The sequence below is a fragment of the Zonotrichia albicollis genome, chromosome 3 (genome assembly GCF_047830755.1).
Source record: "Zonotrichia albicollis isolate bZonAlb1 chromosome 3, bZonAlb1.hap1, whole genome shotgun sequence".
NCBI lineage: Eukaryota > Metazoa > Chordata > Aves > Passeriformes > Passerellidae > Zonotrichia > Zonotrichia albicollis.
In genome coordinates this window covers 100,607,074-100,632,755 of record NC_133821.1, presented here as the reverse complement: position 1 = coordinate 100,632,755, position 25,682 = coordinate 100,607,074, and the positions used below count along the sequence as shown (strand labels likewise).

Genomic DNA, 25,682 nt, shown 5'->3' with positions numbered 1-25,682 from the left:
AGTTATGTCACCAGCTGTTAAACTGCAACCCTTAGCTCCTTCTAAAAATTCTGCCTTCTGTCCCTTCAGCTTTCCTTCTTAGTTCCAATTCCTTCTGCTCCTCAAAGTGCCCGTACAAACAACCTACAATATCCCCATAGTTCCCACAGATCACCACTGTAATTCCTCATGTATTCATTTTCTTTGCCAGGGAAAAAGCTAAGCAAAAGAGAATGTGGCACTAAAAGTTTCTTGGCCATTGATGGATTAATGCCTGTTCATGCTGTTTATTGAGCAGGACTCTTGCGAACTGGAAGAGAGGGATGTATTAGTCTGACCATAGGCCCACTGCACTCCCTGGCTGAGGAGCAGAAAGTCCAGCTTTTCTTATTGATGCCAGAGCCAAAGTGGTTATCTGAAAAAACTGCTTTGAAAGCAGCAGGATCACCCCAACTCACATCCTCGGAGGGGAAGGCAAACAGTGTTGTACACTTTGGCATTTATGGTGTTTGGTGGTGGTCACTGGTCATCAGCAAACCAGCTTCAGAGATTATTCATCCCTCCCACAGAGAAAGCTACTTTGAATGTTGGTGGTCTGGGAGAGAAAGGAGAACAATGTCCAAGAGCAAACGCCTCCGGATTTAAACAACAGGGTGTGTGAATGATACACAGAAAAAGTGAATAAAATTAGTGCTTTGATGTGAAGAGGACATTGGAATAAACACCTAGACAACACTTTCTACTTAGACCAAACATCAGACAGTAAGAGAAAAATATTATTGTTCATTCTTGCACTAAACCATCATATTTACTTCCTATTTAAAATACATCAGAGCGGGCCAAACTGACTGTCTGTCTTCACCAAATAAATTCCACATACCACAGAGGCAGAAAGAGAACTCTTAGAAAGACAGAAGAATTCAGAGGCATCCAAGAAACTTGTATGAATGAAGGCAATAGATGAAACTTTTGACAAATGCATTTCAGCAAGGGAAAGATTTATAACTTCCAAAGAAAAAAGGTGCTTTAAGAAAAACCTTTTCATTGGCACTCAGTGTTTCAAAGATTATCAGGATTCCTTTGTTCTTTAAAAACCAAATCAAATCAAATGTACCAAATACTGTACCAAATTTCTTTCTTTGTAGAAATTTGACAAAATTTCTGTATAAACTCTAGAAATAGTAAAGAAGGCATTTCTTTTAATAAATGTGAGTCAACTGTTCCTGTACTTGTAAAGGAAATACAGGGAGATGTGATTTGTAAGTACTCCTAAGAGTGATCAGGCTAAGAGAAACTCCTGGATAAACATTGGTACTTTCCAGACACCTGTCAGTTGTGAAAGGCATTTTCATAGTTGAGACAAAACACAAGAACCTAAACACAGAATGGAAAATATATAAGAACACAAAATGGCTGCAAACTTCATACCACTCCAAAACACAATTCAAATGCTTTCCAATTCCATGCAAACAGTTTTCACATGGTCTACCAAACCCTCCACCAAACACATCCTGTATCTACACTGTGGAGAGATAACCATGATGCCCTAACCAAAAGATGACCAAAAAAAAATCTAATTCCTTTCCTTCATAAAACTCTTTTAATGAAAATAAATTAATAAATGCTGCTTTAATGCTTAGTGGTCTAAATTACTAATTCAAACCATCTGAACAATCAAAGAGCTGCACTTCTCACTAAACATCAGCTTTTTGCCTGGTTCAGTGATTTGATCAGAACAGACACACTGAAGTTCAACAAATATTTGATCAGCTTGAAAATAAGACTGTTAATGAATTCCAGACATTATACAAAGTAATGTTGTCACATCATTGAAAGCAAATCTGCAATAGTAACTTCAGAGACTCAAAAAGATGGAGAAAAGACAAGATCCTTGGCAAAACTCAAATAATATAATGTCCATGTTTAAGCCAAAATATAATATAATGTCCATGATAGAGCCAACTCCAGATAACACAGTTTTAAATAAATCATTACTTGACTGCAAAGCCTCCATGCTGCTTTAATTCCATGTAGTCAAACAAATTTGTGTTAATTCTTCCATTCCTCCACTTTAAAAATCAAAATAACGAAAAAATAATGTGTTTTAAGACACAATCACATCTGTATTCCAGAAATTTTTCCTTTAGAAAGGTAAAGAATAAAGTAGGAATGATACTTTTTAATGCACTAGGACTGGTTAGCTGTGAATAACTGTTTTGGAACATCTGTCTGAGAAAATGTTATTGTACCACAATTTGTCTTTTATGAAAATGTGACTTGAAGCTATATGAAGTAGAATGAAAACTATTTTAATCAAAATTACCTATGAAATATTAAGCTTAACTGTCATACCAGACTAAGAAGCAAAACATGAACCCATTTAATACTGTTAGATTATGTTTTATACTATGGATTTTAACATTTGAATGCAAATCAGGTTTAGAAGGTTAACCTGCATGGAGAAATTATTTTGTTAATATGTTAATAGAAAACTTTTTCCAAAAGTGCCTCTGATTCTCAAGCTAATGTAATATTTATATTGGACTTCTTTGGTAATTGGTGGGCTAAACGTCTTCTCCTCTTGCACTTTAATTTAGCTTTATATCTCCAGCTTCATTAAACATCTTGTTTCACAGCCATACTAATAGCTTTTCTCAATATTCCATTAAGCAAGGAGAAAATATGAGGACATTTTATTCATAACTAACATCATATTAATATTTGATAAATGTAATTCAGATCACAGCCAAAACTATATGTTTATAGCAATCAAAATATAGCACCCACAATTTTTTTCCTCCTCCCCCCAGCACATTACTATGAGCAGCTGAAAGCTATTCTTGATCATTTCTGGATATAACAGTCTGCACCTAGAAACTCCAATACACGAGTTTGAAGCAAAGGCGAAAAAGTAAATGGGTTCAAATAATTGGCTAACGTATGTGTGATTCAAAATGGACCAACAGGTGTCTGCCTTTGATTATAAACTCTACTTTGGCCAATTAAGGCAACTGTTGAAGAGCTACATGGTTCTACTTTTGTGACAAATAATCTCCTGACAAAAGAACTATAGTGCCCATGGTCAAAGGAATTGGTGATGGTCCATGGTTTTTACTTAAGACATTAGATTTATATTGCTATTGATTATTTCATAATTTTCTTATTTTTCACCATCACTAACCTCATTTATAACTTCATTGCACATGTGCTATGTAAGTCTTCTGAAAAATTAACACAAAAATAGCAACACTCGAGATACTTCAATTGGTCTTCCACTGCTGTATTTCACTCAATATTGCACTTTCCATCACTAAGTTAAACTGAGATGGCCTCAGCATGTAGCAGCAGTGTAAAGTGTCACCAGGAACTATTGTATTTACTTCTCTAAATGAAATTTTGTTTCAAATTCAGCTTCACAACTCATTAACAGCCTTAACCAGAAATTAATACAATGGAAAAGCCCATATCTATATAACTTTTTCTCAGTCATACATTGTTAATTTCTACCTGTCTAGAAACACACATAAACAAACCCAGCGGTAAGAAGCCAAATGGCTTAAAACAGCTGTCCATAAACTGTTGGGAGAACCAAGACAAAACAGACGCACCCCTGGCTCACTCCTTTACTGGTTTTTCTTTTTCTCTCTTAAAGCTTATTATTCTTCTCTCTGCCCCAGCAACAAATCTTTGAAAGACTCTTAGGGAAATCATCTTCCCTCTAATCTTCCTTTCACACTTTTACTGTGAAAAAAGCCTTGGTCACATGAAGCCAGTTACATTGGAGAACACATCAATTTTCATTGTATAAAATGATGTGTAGGTGCTTCACTGCATCATTTATGAGCCTTACTGTTTATGTCTCTATACAAGTTTAAAGTGTTGTACATACCAGCCAAAACCTTCTCTCATTTCTCAAACCCTATGGCACCAATTTCTCTTCACCTTTTGCCCTTTCATTTTTACCACCTCCATCCTAACTCAAGCTTAAGTGTAGTCATCACTTAAATTTACTTCAGAGAAAGAAGGAAGTCAGTCTCTCAGAGGACTTCTTTCTTTTTGGCTAGTTAATTTGTAGTCAAAAGCTCCTAGAAGTCCCACAGAAATTGGGTTGCATCAGTGGAAAGTATTCAGTGCTCCAAGTCTGACAGCATCCTGGTACAACAAAAGAATCTCCACGAACTGAGCAGCAGTGCTTTTGGCTGACTCACTACAATAACCCAATCTGGAAGCTGGGTAATTTATCAGTATTAGAGGCCACATTTGCAGAAGCTCCAACCTGTAAATTTAAGGCTTCATTATAACATCGCTTTTGTTGACATTTTTAGTGGGCTATGATGATAATCAGTACACCAGGAATAACATTTCAGAAAATCCCCTCAGAGACCAGGAAGATTAATGAAAACTATGAAACTTAAACAAAAAAGATGCAAAAATATATTTCAAAATACTTCTTGAGGAATGCAATCTTGAAAAAAAAAAAAAGAATGCAGCCTTACATCAAAAGGCAATCAGTAGGCTGGAACTTTTAGCTAGTCTGAACATAAGGAGAAATGTGCAAGTAGTAAGAAATTGCAGCATACTGGTCTCAGACATAGTCCAATTTCTCTTTATAATTCCAATGATAAAAAGCCCCTCGAGCTGAACAGATATGCTTGAAAGATGATGCACAGAATTGCCAGCAGGATTTTTTTCTACATGTTGCTAAATGCATGCTACACAAAATTGTCATTAAGGGCTAGCTTATTACATCTTACAGGGCTACAAATCTCCTTGAATTAAATATTCATGAGTCTTGCATGGAATACTGAATCCCGTGGTATTTTATATGAAACAATAGAAAGTAGTCTTTTCAACTCCATATTCCAGTACATAAATTATAAAATTGTGAGTTTCAATCATATTAAATTCATCATTAGCCACTGACATGCAAATAGCAAAGCACATACTTCACATCCTTATTTTCAAAAGGAAACATTCATACAACATGGGAGTTAAGTCCCACCAGTAGAACTCAGCATGTGCTCTGCAGTGCTTTCACTTGGCAAGCAGCAAGCTGATGTGCTCAGAGATGAAAAGCAAAGTGGGGAAAAAATGTATATTGAAAAAAAATCAGTATGTACTTTCTCTTTCAAGTCTCCTACAAGACTAATACAACTTAAAACTGGATTTTCGGGAGACTAATTTGGATAATGAGCAGGGGAAAATCCTCATCTAAGAAGAAAAAACATACCATGCCAAATGAGAAAATGAAGGGATCCTGCCCACTCTGTGTGTGAAACTAAACCTTGCAGTTCTGACTTAGGAACAAACAAGTCAGTGTTTCTGGGTAAGAACAGGTTAAATTGAATAGGATAGCTATTTGCTGGGCACTCTAAGCAAAGAGAAAAGAAATATAGGTTGCATTTTAAGAACATTACTCAAAAAAAGTACAGTTACTGTGAAATTAGTTGCTATCCTTCTTGGGAAGGACATTCTTCCATTAAAAGCAGTGGCTCCAATGTAAGTTGTTAATATTGCCTTGTAACCAAACAATAGTTTCTGCCACATCAGATTCTTTGCACCTTTACAGAGCATGACCACACAAACACCCATCAGACATGCAACACAAAATCTCTGGCTTGAATACTGGGATTGAGCAATTGCCATGAAGAACCTGTTCCAACTTCTCTGCTGCTGGCAGGGAGCTTTCATTCTGTTACTGGCAGAAGGGTTAGAATCAGACTTTTTCCTCCTTTCCCTTTTCTTAAATGCTTCTTCTTTAATTATACCAAACGTTTAAATGTTAATGTAGCTGTGCTTCGAGCAGGCAAGCAGCTGAAGGGCCAAAGAATTAGGGGAGGGGGTAAGTGACAATTACCTTTTGCCAAAACAAATGTCATCAGGTTTAGCTGCTATTTAACAGTTTAACATTTTAACAAGGGCGAATAGAAGGAGTAGTTAAGGACAACTTTTCCATAAACAAATGTACGAGGTATTTAAAAAACAGAATTATATTTCTAAAGAAAGAGAACTGCGACTCATAGTGCCACATTACCAGCATCTATCAAGTGAATTGAAATGTCTGATGTGCAGTCACTGGGAAATTCTGGGAGAAGAAAGCAGACAAACCTGAGTCAGTTCAGGAGAACTTTCTCTCAAATTTGATTTCTCTCCCATGCATCCTTTTTCTTAATATCATAAAAAGACAACAGTCCTTTCCTTAACCTCTAGAACATACAACACAACTGAGAATGCCGTAGGAAAAAAATAGTATCACTGATTCAAGCAAGATTCTGTGATGATATTTGGAAGACAGTTTAAAAATCTCTTCCAACCTGCAAGATAAAGTGAGTTTATCACTTCAATATAAATGTAACTAAAATGCTGAGATAATGAAGAGCATGGTAGTATGAATTCTGAGCTAATAAATTAGATCTCTGTGAGGCCAAATCCTACTTGTGAATCAACTTCAATAGAATCCTTCAAAAACTTCATTAAAGCAGAGTGAGTGGTACAGAGATGACAACAAAGTGAACAAGCTCACCAGTCATCAATCCAGCAGGAACTCCAGAAAGAATCAGAGAGCCACATGGAACTACATCTCTCTTGACACCACGAACAGTAAGTACAATGCTCATTTTATGAGCTGTCTTGTAAAACCCTTTTCTCTTGTACAGTACAGCCTCAACAGAAGAAGAACATGGCTTTTATAAACCAAAATCATTCAACAAGCTAATTGTTGAAATTAAATTCTAAAGCTGGGACAAAAAATATGATTCTTAGCAGATGGGCAGTCAGTGGTGTCGGTTTTGGGGGAAAGACCTAGAAATTCGGTTCAAGTGGAAATCAAAGATATTTTTGGTAAATTGAGCTATAACAATGTTTATAGTGAAAGCTGCGTTTACCAAAATACTAAAACAGATGGATCAAAGTTTACCTGCATTACATAGACAACACTTAGGTTCTTAGGCCTTTGAGCACATTTTTTCCTCAGTTGCACATGTATATTTGCTCTTTCAAAATGTGAGAAATTGGGAAAAGCTCAGAAAAAAAATGGGATTCAAAAGAGGGAGCAGTTCAGGTTCTGACAACTGTTTATAACTGTTGCAAACAGACATATTACAGAATAATATGCTCCAAGAAGGTACTATAAAGGATCTAAAGCTTTAAACTCCCCCTCACAACTGGGGGTAAAAGAGAAAGACCATTAAAAAACAAAACCACTCTAGGACACTAAAACCTAATTAGAGCAGAAGAGTGTTGTACAAAGGGAACAACAGTCAGCTGTTCATTAGGAACAGAAGGAAAGCAATTTTGTCTTCTGGGTGGCATAAGAATCCTTAATGGTGTTTAACTCCCTGCATCCCTCCTGCCCAGCACCCTTTGTGCAGGAGGGAAGAGGTCACACGGTGGTGTTCAACAACCACTATTGTTCCCTACCCCCTTCTATTCCAGCACCTGGGGATCTCAGCCATGTGCATTTAAGTAAGTGCAATCTTGCAGAAGAGAACTGTGAGTATGTGTGACTGCAGTCAGAAATGCAAGAGAGCAGTCAAAAGCTGCCTGCAGGTGACCATGACATTGCCCTAACAGTCACTAAAGAAACTCCCCTTTATGAATAGCTGCCAAGATTCTCATATCTCAAAACCATTTCTTTCATCTCAAGAAAACAAGAGTTTTGTAATTTACCCCTAAGCCAATAACTGCATCTTAAATAGTGAGCAATATCATGACTTGAATTAAAAATTTACTGTTATTCAAAATTCCCCTCCAAAACAAGGCAGTTATCACAGTATAAAGCCATTAGACAGCTAAACATATTTTTTTCCCCAAAACCAGCAAAACTCTAATTTACTTCTTTAACAATTGTTGGCTTTTTTAAGCAACCAAGATGCGTACAAGCTGAGCAGTATACCCAGTTAAAATCAAGCTGGAATATCTATTCCAGTAAAAATATATTATCAAAAACCCCTTGCTTTCTGCATGATGAAAATTTTAACAACCTTTTCCCCCCTCAATTTTTTTCCTGGCCAGTCTCCATTAATATTCCTAAGAAATTAATTCATATATATCTGCAGTGAGATTTGATTTGAGTGCGAAGTTTCAGAGGTAATGGAATAACACCCACCAAATCTGACAGAGGACAGAATCCTACTTCTTTTGAAGGCCTAGGACAATATGCAAGCAAATGTCATGGAACAGAAGCCCTCTCCATAGTAACACCATTTGTGGCACTGAAGCTAACCACTCTAAGATGCTCCAAGACATAGGTTTATTAGCTTAAACCCAGTTTTCATTTAGCATTTGTTCCATTAACATTCCATATATCTATCAGCCATAAAGATTTATTAAAAACACTACAGTTCACAAGGATGCAGTAACAAACTCAAACATAAGTATAAGGGCAAACTAATCAACTGTGATAAAGCAAGTCTGAGTAACATTGTCTTTTGGGAAAAAAGCCAAGAGACTGATGGCACTGTAAAGAATAATTATATTACAGCTGGTTTCTACTACAGGCTCTGACTCCGTGCAACAATTGTCAGATATGCTACAGCATCTTACATGAAACACATAGAAGGAGCTACAGAGTAAGACACATAAAAGTAACATTAATTTTTTAAAAAATTAATTATATATTATAAGAAAATATATAATTAGACCTAAGCAACCCTCGTTACCTGCTGTTATACAAAAATTTACATTTTTTATCAACCAACCCAGCAATCAAAACCCTCAAAACCAGCTGAACAAAGACTCCAACTAGCACTGAAGCTGCTCTCCATGGAGATGGACCAGCTTAGTGCATAGCAATCAGAGCCATGGGAATGATTTTCAATGAAAATTTATTTGACAAATTCGGTCCTGTTTGTGAACTATCTGTATGCAGTTCATGACTCTGACAACAAAAAAAAAAAAAAATCCTGATTAATTCTGTGACAATGCTTGTTGGCCCATTTTTTGATCTGATGACCAATGCAAAGTTTCAATTCCCTGACTGTTACTAGATACAAGGCCCACGGTACTGTGTGTTCCTTCCATCCAAAAACTGAAAAGGGTCAGCAGTGCACATGGGTACAAAAATACATTACCTCTGACATTTTTGCAAGTAAAATACCAGGTCTTGCAAGCATAGAAAATAGAGCTCATCCTGCAGAAATTTTTTAAAATGTCACAAATAATCACAAAAATCATTCATCTGGTTGTTTATATGCAAACTATGAAATGCTACATGTGTTCTTTACTGGTTCAAGTACTTAATGAAATATAAAGTTTAATCTGAATCCTGTAACAATGAAAAACATTGTGACTGCATTACTGTAATACATAAGCTGTCTGAAAATAAATGAAAAAATATCTTTACCAGTTTTTGTACATGGAAGTAGTCCCATGCTCTATACATATTTTAGAGAGTAGAGCTGAGTCTACTCAAAAATCAAACATATTTTTCCAAAAGCATGCTAGTGCTTCAAAAAAAAAAGCTCTGAAGGTTTCCAAAATATAACATATCCAATATGGTTCATTACATACAAGTTTGTCTGTCTTACAGAAAAATCTGTACTACGTAAAACTGATACCTTTAAAAAACACTCTGTAAATAACAAACAAAACAAAAATGCTTTTGTCTACTGGCCTTAGAGTCAGCTCTGCTAGAAGAGATGGGGGAAGGAACCCCAAAAGCCAAATATTAATTTGCACTGCTTGATGTTAGTTGATGGTAAGACTGCTCCAAAGGAATAAGCTGCCTAAAAATTAGCAAATACTGACCTCTGCCAGTCTCTTCTTCGACTAAACTCACATTTTTCCTCACCATCATATGCATCAGACAACTTGCAGAACCGATTTAAGTAAGAAACTGGAATTTTACATTATGTACTTTAAGACAAAAGGAACAACCTTGAAACTCTTATTTTGTTGACCACATAGCAAACTTCTTTTTTCACCTGTTTTGAGCTCTGAGCACTGTGAGCACTGGACCCTGTAAACAATTTACATTTGTTAAACAGTTGTTTCCAAAACTATTTAGAATTATTCTTTATTCTTCTGGTTCCTTTTTCTCATTACCAGCAGAACAAGCCTTATTTTCCTTTAAAAATGGCAACATCAATTCACTGTCTGACAAGTCCCTATGATACACATTTCAATTGCTCTCATAAGTTAAAAGTTCTCTAGAGAATCTCATGTTGCATAAAACACGTTTTGTTTCAGTGGTTGGATGAATATACAGATGCAAGATCTCCCTGGGATGTCTAGTGATCACTGTTTGGAAAAAAGCAACCTCCTGTTTGTCAGTTCAAACTTGTCAAAACTTTCAGACAGGATGTAACAATTGTACTAACTAGTTTTTAAAGAACAATTCAAAGCGCACAGAACACCTGCATTTTGGAAATCTGAGAAAATTTCCAGCTAAGACTTCTAATCATTTTCCCCTTTTGGAACAAATCAGCATACATGTCATACCTGTACATTCCCCTATTTCAGTGGAAAGCTTCTAGAGTAATGTGGAAAAAGCCTGAATTTCATGAAACACAACCAGCACCATAAAAAGAAAATAAGCTTTTGCTTTATGAATATCTGCACTAATTACATAGGAAAACTTCATCAGATTTCTGATCTCTGACTCCTATAATCAAAGCATGAAGTCCAGCACTGCCCTCCTATTCTGTACGTAATAGGCCTGTATGATACAATCACATCTAAATTATTCACCACACACCTCATTGTGGCAGACAATGAAATTTTCATAGAAGCAATTTATAACTTTCATATCAAGCTCAAGACTTGCATTTTTAATCATCTTAATGGATTTGGTTCACTATTTTTGTAATATCAAAGGCTAGGCGAGCTGATGAAAGGAACAGAAAGTACAATTACAACTGAAACTAAAGTTACTGTCAGTCAAAAGGAGACTGAATTATCACACAGTGTTCTGTTGTACCTCTTCAGTAGAGAATCCTATTCCACAGGTACCTCTGAGCCTTGCAGAGTACTGTTCTGTACAGTATCATGAACATGATTATTTTAAATGTGCAATCACCGATATGCACACTGACCTTCAAAGATTTATCTAATAATATATGCTAGCACCTAAGAAAAATATTCTCATAATTAAAAAATTCAGTTACCCTTTGGTGATATTTACCATGCATTTTCAAAATTGCTGTTTGTAAGAACATTGACCCAGTAAACACTCCAATTTACAAATAACAGGGTAACATAGAATAAATAATACTGCTTTAAATGAAAGTGTCTCTATATGTTTTGACCATCCAGATACCACAATGCAAGTGTTGATACTCCTCTGAAAGTCATCCTGTTTCATCACATCTCAGGTATATACATCATTTTTCTGAAATGTTAGGCTACTGATTACACTAAACAACAGGATGGAGATCTAGCTAAATATTCTGTTTATCCTGATACTGCTATTTTTGTTTTACTGCTGTGCTCCTGCCTAATAAAGAATATGAACATTTTATGAAGAATTTTCATGAAAACTTGAAATGTTTGTGGGCTGTCTTGTTTTGCCATGTACAAGAAACAGAACTGGGAGAAAAAAATCACAACCTAGTTCTTCCAGATACTTTGCTAAATCTTTTCAGTTTGACAGAAAGAGTACAGAGGGATCATAACTGAAGTACTCTGTTTATAGATATCTGTTCTGGGATCTGAAGAAAAGAGAGTACTGACAAAATACTTTCTACTGTATTGTTCAGTTTCCAAATCATTCCTGATCCATCAGCTTCTTAGTCCTGGAGAGATTGCTATAAATTTCAGAATGAGTTGGAACACTGCCATGAAGAAAAGTGACCACTTCATTAATCTATTCAAGAGCTGAATCAGATGATTCACTAAACAGTTCTCACTCTTTTGATTCAAATAAAAAACTCTCCTAGATTTCCCTATGCAGCTATAAAAGAGATTTAAAAAAAAAAAAACTGATCCACAGCACAGAGAAATCAATGTAATTTTTGGAATACAGACCTACTCATTTAAAACAGGTATGATTTGCAAAAGCTGAACCATTGTATTGGTATTCTCACCTGAAATCTCATTTACAGTATATATTCTGAATATTTAGTTATTTATTTTAGTTAGAAAGTACATGCACAACCATAGTTAGAAGCATGACAACAAGTGCACTCCGTAAGTTCCCTGACAGCCTGCTTTGAGACAAAGAAACTATGGAAAATCCATTTTTGAAAGCCTTCATTATTGATGATTTTATCTACAATTTTATTTTCCTAACATTTAAAACAGTAGCAGGCAGAGCAAGTGTTTTTTTGCTTTTCCTAAACAACACATGCAAGGACACCACCATATTAATGTCAACTGACAATCCCAAGGAACACTAGTACATATAATATAGGAAAGATCTTTCCTACTGTCACTGGCAGGCAGAATGATTAAACTGCACAACAGAAGTTCAAGAACCCATTTAGATAGCACCCATAAGTGCAGTTCACTGCCTGAGAAATCAGAGAATGTCAGGCAGTACAGGTTATTAGCAAGCAAATGAGACAACATTCCAATTAAGACCAACACTCTCCTTAGGTAATCAGACTGAAGGCACTGACATCTATTCAGGCTGACAGAATAAGGAAGTCAGGTTAAACAATTCTGGCAAATAGCAAATAGGTTTGCACTTCAATCTGAATGTACCAGAGGACCAAGAGCAGAAAGTTAAACAAGAAAAACTTTTGCTACACCCCAATCTTACGATATTTAGAGCTAAAAATTATTCATTAAGGGAAAGAGGGAAAGGTAGATATTTTCTTAGGTGTGAGTTATGGCTCGTTCTTGGAAAGTAAGTGGAAATCATAAAAATCTGCTACATTCATTCATGGTACTTGTATCTAGGAGTCTAACAATTTAATTAAATATGGTGCAATTAATTTAGTAAGACCTTAATTACTGGTGTTGGGTTAGCATTTCTTAATTTTCTAGTTTTCTGATTTAAAAAAAAAAGTAGAAAACAAGTCACCCCAAGTGAGCAAAGACAAACTTGAATTGGTATAAAAGTTTTACTTGCATAGTCACAGAAAACTCCTCAAAGAAATGTTGGGTATTGCTAATATATTTGGGTATTAAATGAAAAAATTGTGTATTTGAGATAGGAATAGCTACTTAAGAGATGAGTTGCAAGGAACACTGCCATAGAAATTGAATATAAAAACTATTCATAGGCAGAGAAGAGTTGCAAAGCTCAGTGACATTTCAGGAGATTGACAGCAAGTTCTTTGACATACAACTGCACAAAAAGTGCACACTGATATGACAACAGCATTCCCTGACTAGCAACAGATTCAGTCAGGAACATTACTCTTACAGAAGAAATCACATTTATCAAAAAGATACTCTGAAGATGAAAGGTTTTAGTCATGTGGATCAACACAAAAGACTGATGAAAACTATTCTCTCCAGATTCTCCTTTGTTTGATGAAAACTGTAGAGGAAAAAAAATCAGGTGATCTTAGCATCTCTGTTAACAAACTGAAGTGCTGATGTCTTCTTCCAGTGATAGGATGTGTGGGAACAGTTCAAAGCTGTGCCAGGGAGCTTTTAATTGGACATTTGGATGTATTTAAGTACTTGAGAGGATGGTGAAACATTGAACAGGCTTCCTAGAGAGGTGGTCAATGCCCCAGAGGTGTCACTGTTTTAAGGCTCAATGTGCTTAATAACATGCCTAAGTTTTTGGTCAGCCCTGAAGTGATCAGGCAGTTGGACTAGATGATCACTGTACGTCCCTTAGAGCTGAAATAATCTGCACCATTCTATTCCGTTCCATTGCCTCCAAATCTTACATGAATCACTACAAAAATAGAAAACTAAATCCAGAAACGTGTATTTGTTAGAAGCAAAAAAAAAATCTATGCTATTATATGATTCTTCCTGAGCCTTTATATATCAGTTTTGGTATTGAGAGTATATTTGGTATATCTGAGTCTGCCTGAAGCCATTACTTGCTATTGCACCAGAAATGCATGACAATAATTGTTACCCCATCACTGATAAACAGGATATCTGAGCTTCAGAAATGAGCCAGCAAGTGACTATGCCTATAATTAAAGATTTACACACCATTTGATAAAATATATACTGTGGAAGAAAAGGCTTTCCAATTATATAGGATTATTTATGACAAACTGGCACTGCTTAATGAAACAAATCATGGAGATATTTTATTTGGTGGTATCTTTTGGAGATATTTAATTCAGTTTTAACTTCAGTGATTTTGGAAGAACTTTCACAATGACAGAAAATAACACAGCCTATTATACAATGGGAATAGCACAAATAATTAACAGGCAACCAAGCATTTCAGATCACCACTAAGTCTGCCAAGGGAAGGGAAGGAAGATATAGTAATAACTCATGCAATGTTATTCAGTTATAAAAACCTATTCATTATTCTTTCATTTTAAAGGCTAAGCTTTCCATTAGTATTCAGTATGGGAAGTTATGTGTTAAATAATTCAGCTGTTCTTTAAAATAACATTTATCTTAGAAGAACAGAGCTCAGCAGCTGCCCTTTGTCCTTCCCTCTAAAAATCCCAATTCCACACAACTGGACTTTATTCCTCATCCAAAATGAGAGCATGGAGGAGTACCAAACAGAAATCAGCCTGATCCAATGCAAAAATGTAACAGAGCTCAGGAGGCAAACACAAAGCAGAAGATTTTAAATTTTGATACATGTTTTTCACAGATGTTCAAAAGCTGTCCTTAGGCCTTCCTAACTGAGGGCCAGTGAGTCTTCATTTAGTTGGCTAAAGTAAGAAAATAATTCCTACATCCTTTCCCGAAGCAAAGGAAAAGTAATAGTTTTTAGTCAGCAAGAAAGCTGGTTATTAGGAGATTACTAGCATAAAAATCAGACAGTCTGAGATGTTTAGCAAAAGTAAGATTTACAAGGTAGACATGAAAAGTAATTTCACTGATGAGTAGGCAGAGGCCAGAGAGCCAATTCTGCCATCAGAAAAGGCCATTTCTGAGATTTTCATTAAAAACATACAGACTGCTAAACTGCAAGTGTTCTAAAACAAATGTAAGAAGTTTCCTGTTTTGAAGCAATATTTCAAAAAATAGGACTGAAAGCTTCCAGTCTTTACAGAAGCATTTGGAATCTCTCAATAAGGCATGCGGCTTTCACCTTTAAACTAACTCACTCTTTGTCTGGGGTATGATCCCAGGGTGAGATCCCTGTCCATGACGTTTCCTGCTGCTCGGTTTTACTCCTGCCCAGTACTTACCTTGGGGCCCTGCTCTGTCAACCTGTTACAGGTACAGGAACCAGAAAGTTGATTAGATGGAATAGAGCTGATTTAGGCATATGGGAGTTATAGTGAGAGGACCTTAAATGGATAGGCAATGATGTGAGGAAAAGAAGTGTCAGGGAGAAGCAACAGAGAAGTGAAATCAAAAGGAAGGAGGAAAGGGCTGCTGGATAAAGAGCATGCATGAAGAGAAAAAGAGTACAAAGGGAAGAAGAGAAGCAATAGTAAGAAGACATTTGTCTCTTGCAATGCAGCTGTTAAGAGTAGGATATGTTAATGCAGAAATTGCGTAAGAACCACACATCACATCAAGCTACCTACAAATCATTCTTAAATCATAAACGAGGCAAAAACATCCATCACATCCACTAAACACACTCTTCTCATGATCTGTCAAAGCTTTCACACTGAGAAGGGAGGAAATCAGAAGATAGGATGCCTCAGCCATTGTCTTTCAATAGTCACTGTGAAAGGAAAGCTTTTGTATACCCTGAGCAATAACCAATATAAGTAATTCAAGTAACGAATGAGTTAGGAATAATAATGTTCAGTTAGTCTGATCTCACAAAATAAACTAACCAGCACAGGCAGAAAAAAAAATCTCCTTACTCCTTAATGTTGTTTCTACCATCATGAATCACAATGCAAAATAATTTCTGCTTCAATACAAGAACCTTGCTATTCATAATAAGAATTTAAATAGGAATACTAACAGAAGAAAACAAACCTTCTTACATCTAACTGAAATCCTAGATTCAGTAGTAAAACTTTTTCACAAATCCCTTCTCATTAAAGCATACCAATTTCTCAAAACTGGACTAACACAGAGGCACTTGATACCAAATCTCTTCAAACCAAAGAGAAAAGTGAGAAAACTAAGAGCTCTTAGAGGCTAGAAGCATATTCACAGGTGATTTTGGATATTTTGAGTTTTACTGCAAATCAGAATTAAACTAAACTTCAAACTAACAAAATATCCTTTCTCCATCCATTGACTCCCAGTACCAGTGCTGCCTGTAGCTAGCAGGTGTCCTGGGTTGATATGATGCTTTTATCCCCAGTCATCTGTTCTGTTGATGCTGAATAATAAGTTTTGCACCTTTAAGCCTTGTTCCAGAGAGTGAAGGGGGGAGAGAAGAAGCGCACAGTTTGTTTTCAGACACTGCACTCACTCTTCCACATTCCTGCTCCTGGACTGTGTTGTCTGCAGATGGACAGACAGCGGGACAGAGCTCTCCTTTGTTTTAGTTAGTTTTAGCCAGCTGAGGCAAAGAAGTTCCCTGGACTGTGGGGTTTTTTTCCTTTTATTTGGACCTGTTTAAACCTGCTCTGGACTGAACACCCAGCAGAGCACCAGCAGCTGCACCTGTGGCCACCGGGCCGGGCCTAGGCGGTGGCATTTCCAGCACCAGAGGGACTGATAAGAGACTGATAAGAGACTGAGTGAGCTGAACTGCAACCTGGGGAGGGGACTTCCTGAGTTTGTCATCTCTTTTGGAGCAGCAAGGGGGTTTATTGTTTAATAAACAGGTTTTTTCCACTTTTCTCCAAGGAGGTATTTTCTCCTGGATCGGTTGAGGGGAGAGGCCAATTGAATCTGCTTTTCTAGAGGAACCCCTCTGGGGGTTCTCTCCCAAATTTGTCCTGACCCAGGACAGCAGGGAATATCCAGGTCTGAATGCCTTTATCTGAGACCAGACAACAAGAGGAACACCTCTGAGTAAAACAGGGCAGAGGGGAAGAGAAACTCAGAAAAGACTTTCAAACAATATGAACTAATAAGCTCAAATCTCCTTATATTAAATAGTTAACTTCTGCATTCTTCTTCACCTAGCAAAAAATATGGTATATGTGGGCAATTTTCCCCAAAGAATTTTCTGCCTGTTTATCCTCCTCTGCTGCCACTTCATTCTTCTTTGTGATTTTGCTTCAATTCCTGTCTACATTTGTGTACTCCTCAAAACACACAGTGGATTTCAGAAGCTCCCAAAAGATGTTCTTGAACTTCCCTGATCATCTAACAGTCAGCTTCATTTCTGTCTATCCTTTTTTTTTTCTGCAAGATCAATTGTGTCAACAAATACAGTTCTTAATTTTCTTCTGGATATGTCGTGATCTCTTCACTGGAGACAAACAGGTTTTATAAAGGTCTGCAACCTCCACAATAACCAAAGTTCAGGGCTTTACACCCCAATCAGCAACAGGAAGTTGTTGTTTTCTCTCTGAAAAGATCTAATACATCATGCATTCAACTACAACACGAAAATTATTTCAGCTTGTATTTTCAAGGGGTCATTTATGCACTGTTATACAGTTGTTCTTGTATTGTTGCCTATTTATTTATTCCCTCTGTATCGCATAACAAAAAAAGCCATCTCTATCAGCTTCATCCTTTTCAGTTATTCAGCTTTAATGCTTCTTTCCCAAGTAACAGGTCTACAATAATATTTTTCACTCTAAATATATTACTGTAGTGGAAAACCAGCACAATTACTTATACTTACTCAACTAAGAAAGTCATTACACTGAGAAAACCACATATTGCTTCATCCAGGAAAATCAGCTTAATAACAGAAGCAAAAAACTTACATTCCATAAACTCAGAAACAATATTAAAACCTGAACATTAATTTAAACAAATACATTAAAAATGAATAACCTTTATAAGCATTTATAAAACAAAATTGTTTTAGTTGGGTTATAAATTTTTTAGTGTGCTAAGTCAGAAAACACAAGTTCTAGAAACAAAACACATCAGAAATTGATTTCCTGTAACAGTGACTAAGAGTTGCATTCTTCACCAAGTTCATTTCAAGCAGAAAAGGTAATTTCAAATTTAGGTGCAGTAACTCTGCTTAGCTTAACCTCCAATTTTCAGGGAAGTGCTTGTGAGAAACTTTTACAATTGCTTTAAATTCTAACTGTATTCTAAGATATCATCAGGATTTCTTATGAAAGTGTGAACTCTCTTTACCCTAGTAGTTCTGCTTTAAATTGGTACCAGCTATGAAAAAAAAAAAAAAGAAAAAATTATGTGGCTTAATTGCTTAATTATGTAGAACTTGAAATGGAGAGGTGTGTCTTATTTCCAGATGGGAGTGTCATCATCCCTTGCTAAGATCTACAGTATAGGAAGTACACCAGAAAAAATATGTTTCAACTGGAAAAGTATACACATGCACTTTCCACGAGTAGCTGGAAGGGTAGAAATATCTGTATAATTTGAAATAATTGAAAACAATTCCTTGCTTGATTCAGTCAACACACTGGAGGGAAGGGATGCTATCCAGATGGACTCTGACAGGCTTGAGGTGGGCTTGTGCGAACATCCAAGTTCAACAAGGCCAAATGCAAGGTCCTGCACCTGGGTCAGGGCAGTCCCAAGTACAAACACAAACTGGGTGGAGAAGGGATCAAGACTTTCTCCCTGGAGAGGAAGATTTGGGGGTGTTTGTGGACCAAAAGCTCAACAGGAGCTGGCAGTGTGCACTGCAGCCCAGAAAGGCAATCACACCCTGGACTGCATCACAGGAAGCGAGGCCAGCAGGGCAAGGGAGGTGATTCTGCCCCTGTGCTCTCATGAGACCCCACATGGTGTGCTGTGCCCAGCTCTGGGACCCCAGCATAAGAGACATGGAACTACAAGAACAAGCCCAGGAAGGGCCACTGAGATGATCTCAGGGCTGGAGCACCTCTCCTACAAAGACAGGCATGGAGTTGGGGATGCTTAACCTGGAGAAGAGAAGGCTCCAGGCAGACCTTAGAGCAGCCTTCCAATATCTAAGATGGGCCTACAAAAACAGATGGAGCGGGACTCTTGACAAGGGCATGTATTGACAGAACAAGAGAGAATGGCTTCAAATTGAAAGAGAGTAGGTTTAGATTAGATATTCAGAAGAAATTCTTTATTATGAGGGTGGTCAGGCACTGAAACAGGTTGTCCAGAGAAGCTGTGGATGCTCATCCCTGGAAGTATTCAAGGCCAGGCTGAGTGGGGTAAAAGGTGTCCCTACCCCACCCCGGCAGGGGACTGGAATTAGATGATCTCTACAGTCCCTTCCAACTCAAACCATCCTATGATTTACAAGCTAAGAAAAAAGTCAAGATGGATGATGCTACAGCCATGATCTATGCCAATATACAACATACACTGCAGTGTATCTTGTATCTGATGCAACAGGAGGAGTAATAGAATGGATGAGGCCATGCTAGCTTGAGAACCACTTGCATTATTTTTTCTGGTTGTCTGCAGTACTTCTGGTAACTTCTCCCCAGGCCACTCATATACCTTTACACTGGCAGACATGGCTCAAGAATTTATCATGTTTCAATTGCACTAAAACAATATGAGTCACAAATTTTAATGAAATTTTAATGTGTGAACATCCTTGAAAAAGCAAAATAACGTGAGAGCTCAAATCAATGGTTGAAAGATTCAAGGAAGGCATGCAGAGAAAATCCTTCATTATTTAGCAGCACACATCCAGAGTACATACTCTAAAAAACATGAGATGATTCCTGACACTACCACTGTTAATTAGTAAGAAATCACACATACTATAAATGAGATAGCAACTAGTCAGAAACAACACTGCCAAGTAATCCTGACCAAAACAAAGATTAGCTAGCTAGTAGATGGATGAGTGGGGAGGGAGAGCAAGAATTTAATCTGGAACTAAAGGGAGAAAAAATCCATTTTTTATGCTACTTACTCCTGTAGGTTGAAATATTAGTCCATCCACTTCATGGCTAACTTCTCTGGCAAAGTTTCCTTCCAGGAGCTGTAGAACAAAAGAGAAAGAAAATCTTTTTCCATAGAGAAATGCACATCAAAGTGAGCAGTAGTGGATTATATGCTACTACTGCAATCATTTGCTAATAAACAGCTTATTTATGGTTTAACGTTAGAGCTTGGGAAATGTCAACATCAACAAAGTAGCAGTTTCTACAAAGAATACTCAAGGCTAGAAAATCATTTGTCCAAAAAGAAATACTTAGAAGCCAAGATGATTCTATATACTAGAAAACTAAGGAATATCAATTCTAATACAGGACACTACAGTCATTTGTAGGCAAATCAAAAAATCCATTTGCCATTTTAACACAAAAGTAGAACTTTAGATTGAACTTATTTCCTGAAAAATACTTCAGGGCATCATTTGAAATTCATGTTTGACAGACCTCCTAACTAGGGCATAAGCCAGTAACACAGACACATGACTGTAAAACCAACTCTTTGAATTAATTTGTATCTTGAATACAAATATTGAATATTCTATTTAATGCTTTCAATGACTGTGAATTCTGTATCGAGGTAAATATATCCATCAAGATTAATTAACCACAGAAAAACCATCTAATTAAACAAACTACTGAAACCAGCTAGTCAACAGTTCTGAGAATTGATGATATACTTCCATATTAAATTCTGACTTGCCTAAGGAAAAGCAAATAACCAAGAATGACAACTGACAAGTAATGCAAAAATTAGGAGAATTACCAAAATATCTCTTTATTAATTTCAATTTGTTTTACTGTTGAGATGAAGACTCTGTCCTGAAGTTGGAGATACTTTTAGTAATATTTGAAAAAACTTGGGTGCAAAAGTAACAACATGGTGACAAAACTTAGCAAATACAGAATCAATAAATCACAGTCAGTTTTAAAGGCATCATTTTGGCCTGGTTTGCTAATTTTGTACAATCTCCTTCCTAGAGCTCAACTTAATGACCTGCTGATCAGATTATGACTAAATTATTCAAATGAAGTCAATAAAGTATGAAAGAAGCTGAGAATTAACATTTTTATCCTACTAAGGCTGTACAAGTAAAGGCAATGCAATTTTATGTTTTGTAGATCAAAAGCTTGTTGGCCAAATGCTTCAAACAATAATGATTCAGCATTTTTAACTTAAACCTGTAATTGTTTGCACAGAATGACTGATCATTTTCCTGTAAAAAACTAGTTTTTTTCTCTTGCCCAGAGATATATTGTCCCTATATCTCCAACAACAAAGAAGGCTTTCACTATTCAACTTTTAGATACAATTTAACTGGAAAAAACACACTATGAGAGTACTCTCAAGTGGAAAAGTACTTTAAGAATATTTAATTCCAATGAAAACAAATTGTTCAGAAGAGAAAACCCATAATTGAAACTTGAAGCTGCACCTTGCTGCTAACTTGTTGCTATCTTGAAATTCACAGCTGAAGCTCACAATGTAATGCATCTGCTACCACATGACTACACAAAATAACAATAAAATAATTCCAAATTCTTTCATAAATCCACTGTAAGTCTTTGTTTTTATTAGAGCAATGAGTGCACTGGAAAAATATTTAAACACATGTCAAGAAGTTTTTAAAATAGTGGGTTTTTTAAATTTCTACACAAACTACGTCTTCCATGGATCACTTGCAAGTTACTTAGCAGTTCCAAAATTGACTGGCCAGTCATCTGTAATAAGAGTATGCTTCAAACTTACAAAAATGCACAAGACTGATTTCATTAAATTCAGGTACCAGAAAACCTCTCACTGAATAATGTCAATATTAAGGAATAATGATATTGAAAAAACAAACAAACAAAAAACAAGCAAACAAAAACAAAACAGAAACTTCTACTTAGTTAGGACTACTTTTTATAAACTTCTGACAAACCTATCCAAAGGCATTAACCAAAGTGGCAAAGAGAGGAATCAATCACCTCCATTTCTGCCTCTGTTTTTGAAGTTGTTAAGGAAATTACAATTTGAGGAGACAGTTACTTCAGTGTTGGAGCTTACAGAACTGAATTACGTATTCCATCCCAAAACAAAACTTAAGAATATAGAAACAATCTTCAAAGTTGGAGTATGTGCAAAAGCAGAAAATAATTATCATTCTGGTTGGCCTGCAACTCTCTCCAATCTGGTGAACATGTACTTTTAGAAAGAACTTTACATTCAAGTACTGTTACAACTTGATAAATGGAGATAAAAATATAAAATCAAATTTTTTCCATTTCAGAAATACATTCTGATAATTTTCATTCACTACTTAGCCAGAATTACAAAATGAAAAGGAATCTGTCCAATAAATCTCCCACCCAGTTTCAGAGTCAAACATGTTCTGTTTGGAGGTCCACAGTGTTTTTACTAAGACAGCTCCTCCCAAGTGTCAATTAGACATCAAAGACAAAAGGATTTTAAATCCAGAGCAAGCCTCAACAGATACACTTCTTTATACTTCCAGTTATTCTGCTTTCATTCTCATTAGATCAATTACATGCATTTGAATGACAACACTCTCTCCAGAAAGGAATTTTGACCAGAAAGGATTAGCAACTGGGGGGAGGGAATTGAGGAAGAAATGTACATTTTCCCTGTCATTATTCCCATAAAAATTTTCTTGAGAATGAAACTATGTAAAGGTTGTCTGTGAACAGCAGAATACACAGATATTGAATATTGCAGAAGGTTTGGAATGACATGGAAATGACCAGAAAAAGAATGTCTGACATACAAGCTAGTATTTTTTACTCTAAAAAAGTTAAATTTTTCCAGTTTATGAACTTCAAATGAAAATATCATGGTTCATCTTTTAAAAAAACGTTGCTCAACATTCCACACATTCAAATTTCTAATTAACTTGAACAGAATGGTCTCTTTTAATCGGAGCCATGATAAATGGCACACCTGCTTGACTGGGATGACTGCCATGGATCAGATAAAGTGCAATGCATCTCAATGAAATTTTATAAAAAATGGGTAAATGATGCATGTGAACCAGCTCTTCTGGCATCAAATTCCATGTTGCCTCATGGCATCTAGTTCCACCTGAGATCTCCTTTGTTCACTCCTTTCAGCTTCCTTCTTCCCTGTGAACACTGCAATAAACCATATACTTATATTACAGTTTATTATTTAAAACTTTTTCTTTCATACTTTTCAACTAAATTTAAAATTATCCCTACATCTAATAACACTTCTCTAAGGAAAAGAATGGTATAATTGCATGGATTGAGTGGAGCTGTATGATGAGTAACAGGATTTCTCCTTGCTCCTTAACCACTGAGAAGAAGAGCAGCAAAAGAGCACTAATAACTTGCTGAAGCTGATTTTGCTAAAACACTGAACCAGTCAGCAGTTCTTCTGTGGATAATTGAAAATTCACGCTTTAGAGATCCCTCTGTACTTATACCAACAAAGAAATCACTTTGCTCCTTCAGCAGGAAGGGGAGAAAATTTAGGTGCATACAGATTCCATGCAATGCTAGTAGGTTTTCATTAATGTTTTGGTATTTCTGAGCCAAGACACATAATTCTATGAGTTCAATGACACTACATTATTCATAAAATAAGTAAGTCCAGCAAGTACTACTATGCCTTTTCCTTACCCTTACTAAAAAAAACTCATGGAAACACAACACAATGTGAGTTATGAGGATTCTAAAATATAAAGATGACTCTGCAAAGTCATACTGACTTTCTAGAAAATAATTTTACTAAGGTCCTTGCACACACATCACAATTATTGATCTCCTGTGTCACAATATGCAAATACTGGTAACCATTTTGTCTGTATTTCTGATTCAAAACTGACACTGCTTGCTAGCCTCCTGAAATACTTAGGGATACAGAAAAAACCCTTTGAATGCAATCATACAAGAAAAATACATGTCCCTTTTCCTTGCTTTTTTAATTTCAGAACTTCACTTCATACGCTTCACTTCAAGTCAAGATAAAACAATTCTGCCTGCAGTCCCTATGGCGTTTTCCAGACCCATCTTCAAATCACTGATCATCAGGACCTGTTCACTCTACAGAGAGCTGTAACAGGGAACATACTTCACTCTAAAGTATTAGTTACAAATAAACTATTAATTGAATTGCCAGTCAGCCAGAACATAGAACACCTTCATACATGGGCCTACTGTCATTCCTAACTTCACAGAGCAAGCATCTTCACCATCTTAGGTTTCAGTCCAACTTAAAGGGCCATTCCCTTCTCCAAGGATGACAGCCCTCTCCATCTTTGACAGCCTCAAAGAAATTCTCACATCCTGACAACCATCGAGTTTATAAACATGAGCTCATACACCTCCGTAGATAATCTACTACATAAATCTTCATAAATCCTGGTTTTGAATGACATCAGAAATCCCACAGAATGATGTTTATGTTAAGATCAGCTAAAATAATGCAAAAATAGTCTGGCTCAGATTCATCCCAGCTATCACATTTCCCAAAAACACATCAGTCTGTATCAGGCAATGACAGAACTATCATCCAAGCTACTAACACTCTACACTCCAGCTTGCAAACAGTATATTTTGAAAAAGAGGCCTCCTGGAAAAGAAGTAAGGATGTACTTGGTGGGGTATAAGCTTCCTTTCAGATGATACACAGGCTGCTGTGCAATGCTCCAAAATACTATCAAATGCAGCTTAATGTCAAGTGAGGGAAGTGGTCCTCCAAGCTATGGCTGTAGCTCTTTCCTCCTCACCAGAATCTTTCCAGTTTCCCCTGTCCTGCAGCACCACGTCTTCTTTGGTTTGTTCTGTGTCTAAAAGCAGAGAAGGTATCAAGAACCAAACAGCTGCTTTCAGTCTCAAAGCAAAAAATCATCAAACCTGTGAGTGACTATGTCATAGGGGAGAAAAGTTTCATATATTATTTAAAAATTAAATCCAGAATCTCAAACGTTCTTTCTCAAATAGAAGTTGGCTAGTTCACATTTTAACAGAAATAGAACCCAAACCAAAGTGTTCAGAGAAGTTTTGACTTCAGTTCACTGACTGAATTACCACAAATACATGGTAAAACTTTCAAAACAAACTGTACTGACTCCAGGGAATCCATGGTTTTGGGGATTAAAGGGAGCACACACCTTCTGAAGCATAGATTTAAAAAAGAAAAAAAAAAAAAAAAAACAAAAAAAACACCAAACACATGAAACTCAATACATGCAGACTTTTATCTTTTTCACATTCAGGATACCAACAACTCATCTAACATTGCACTGCAAGTAAAACAGCTGATCTAAACAAACCTAGAGTAAATTAACAATCTGAGGGTGGGTGGGAGAGGATCAAAGACACATCTCTGGCAGTTTTATTGCTTCCTACCCTCCCTGCTCCAAACCAGACATCATCTGGATCACCATTTCATACTAACTTTCAGACAGCTATGAGGATGAAACCATCTCCTCTCACACATATTTAAGTCCCTCTTCAAGTGATATGCTCAAGTGCCAAGTAATTTATTTAGAAAGTTCTGCAATCTCAAATTACAGCATGCTGTGATGGAGAATCACAATCTTCATTAAGCTGTCCAATGAAGTACAGCCTTTGCAATTAAAAATTTAATTTCTATTTCTCAGCAATTTTTTTCTTCCTTCAACTTTTCTTTCTTGCTCCTCTTTTTAGATTCTGACCAAGACATCTCTTAGAGGTTTTTTTTTT

At 36.4% G+C, this 25,682-nt stretch overlaps 1 protein-coding gene across 1 annotated transcript in view; it reads right to left on the bottom strand.

Annotated features, from left to right (window-relative positions):
- RNGTT (RNA guanylyltransferase and 5'-phosphatase) overlaps positions 1-25,682 on the bottom strand; it is a 171,081-nt gene that overhangs the window by 70,629 nt on the left and 74,770 nt on the right. The window contains exon 12 of the mRNA XM_074538269.1: positions 19,952-20,020. Coding sequence (XP_074394370.1) covers positions 19,952-20,020 — 69 coding nt within the window. The remainder of the gene's footprint in view (positions 1-19,951; positions 20,021-25,682) is intronic.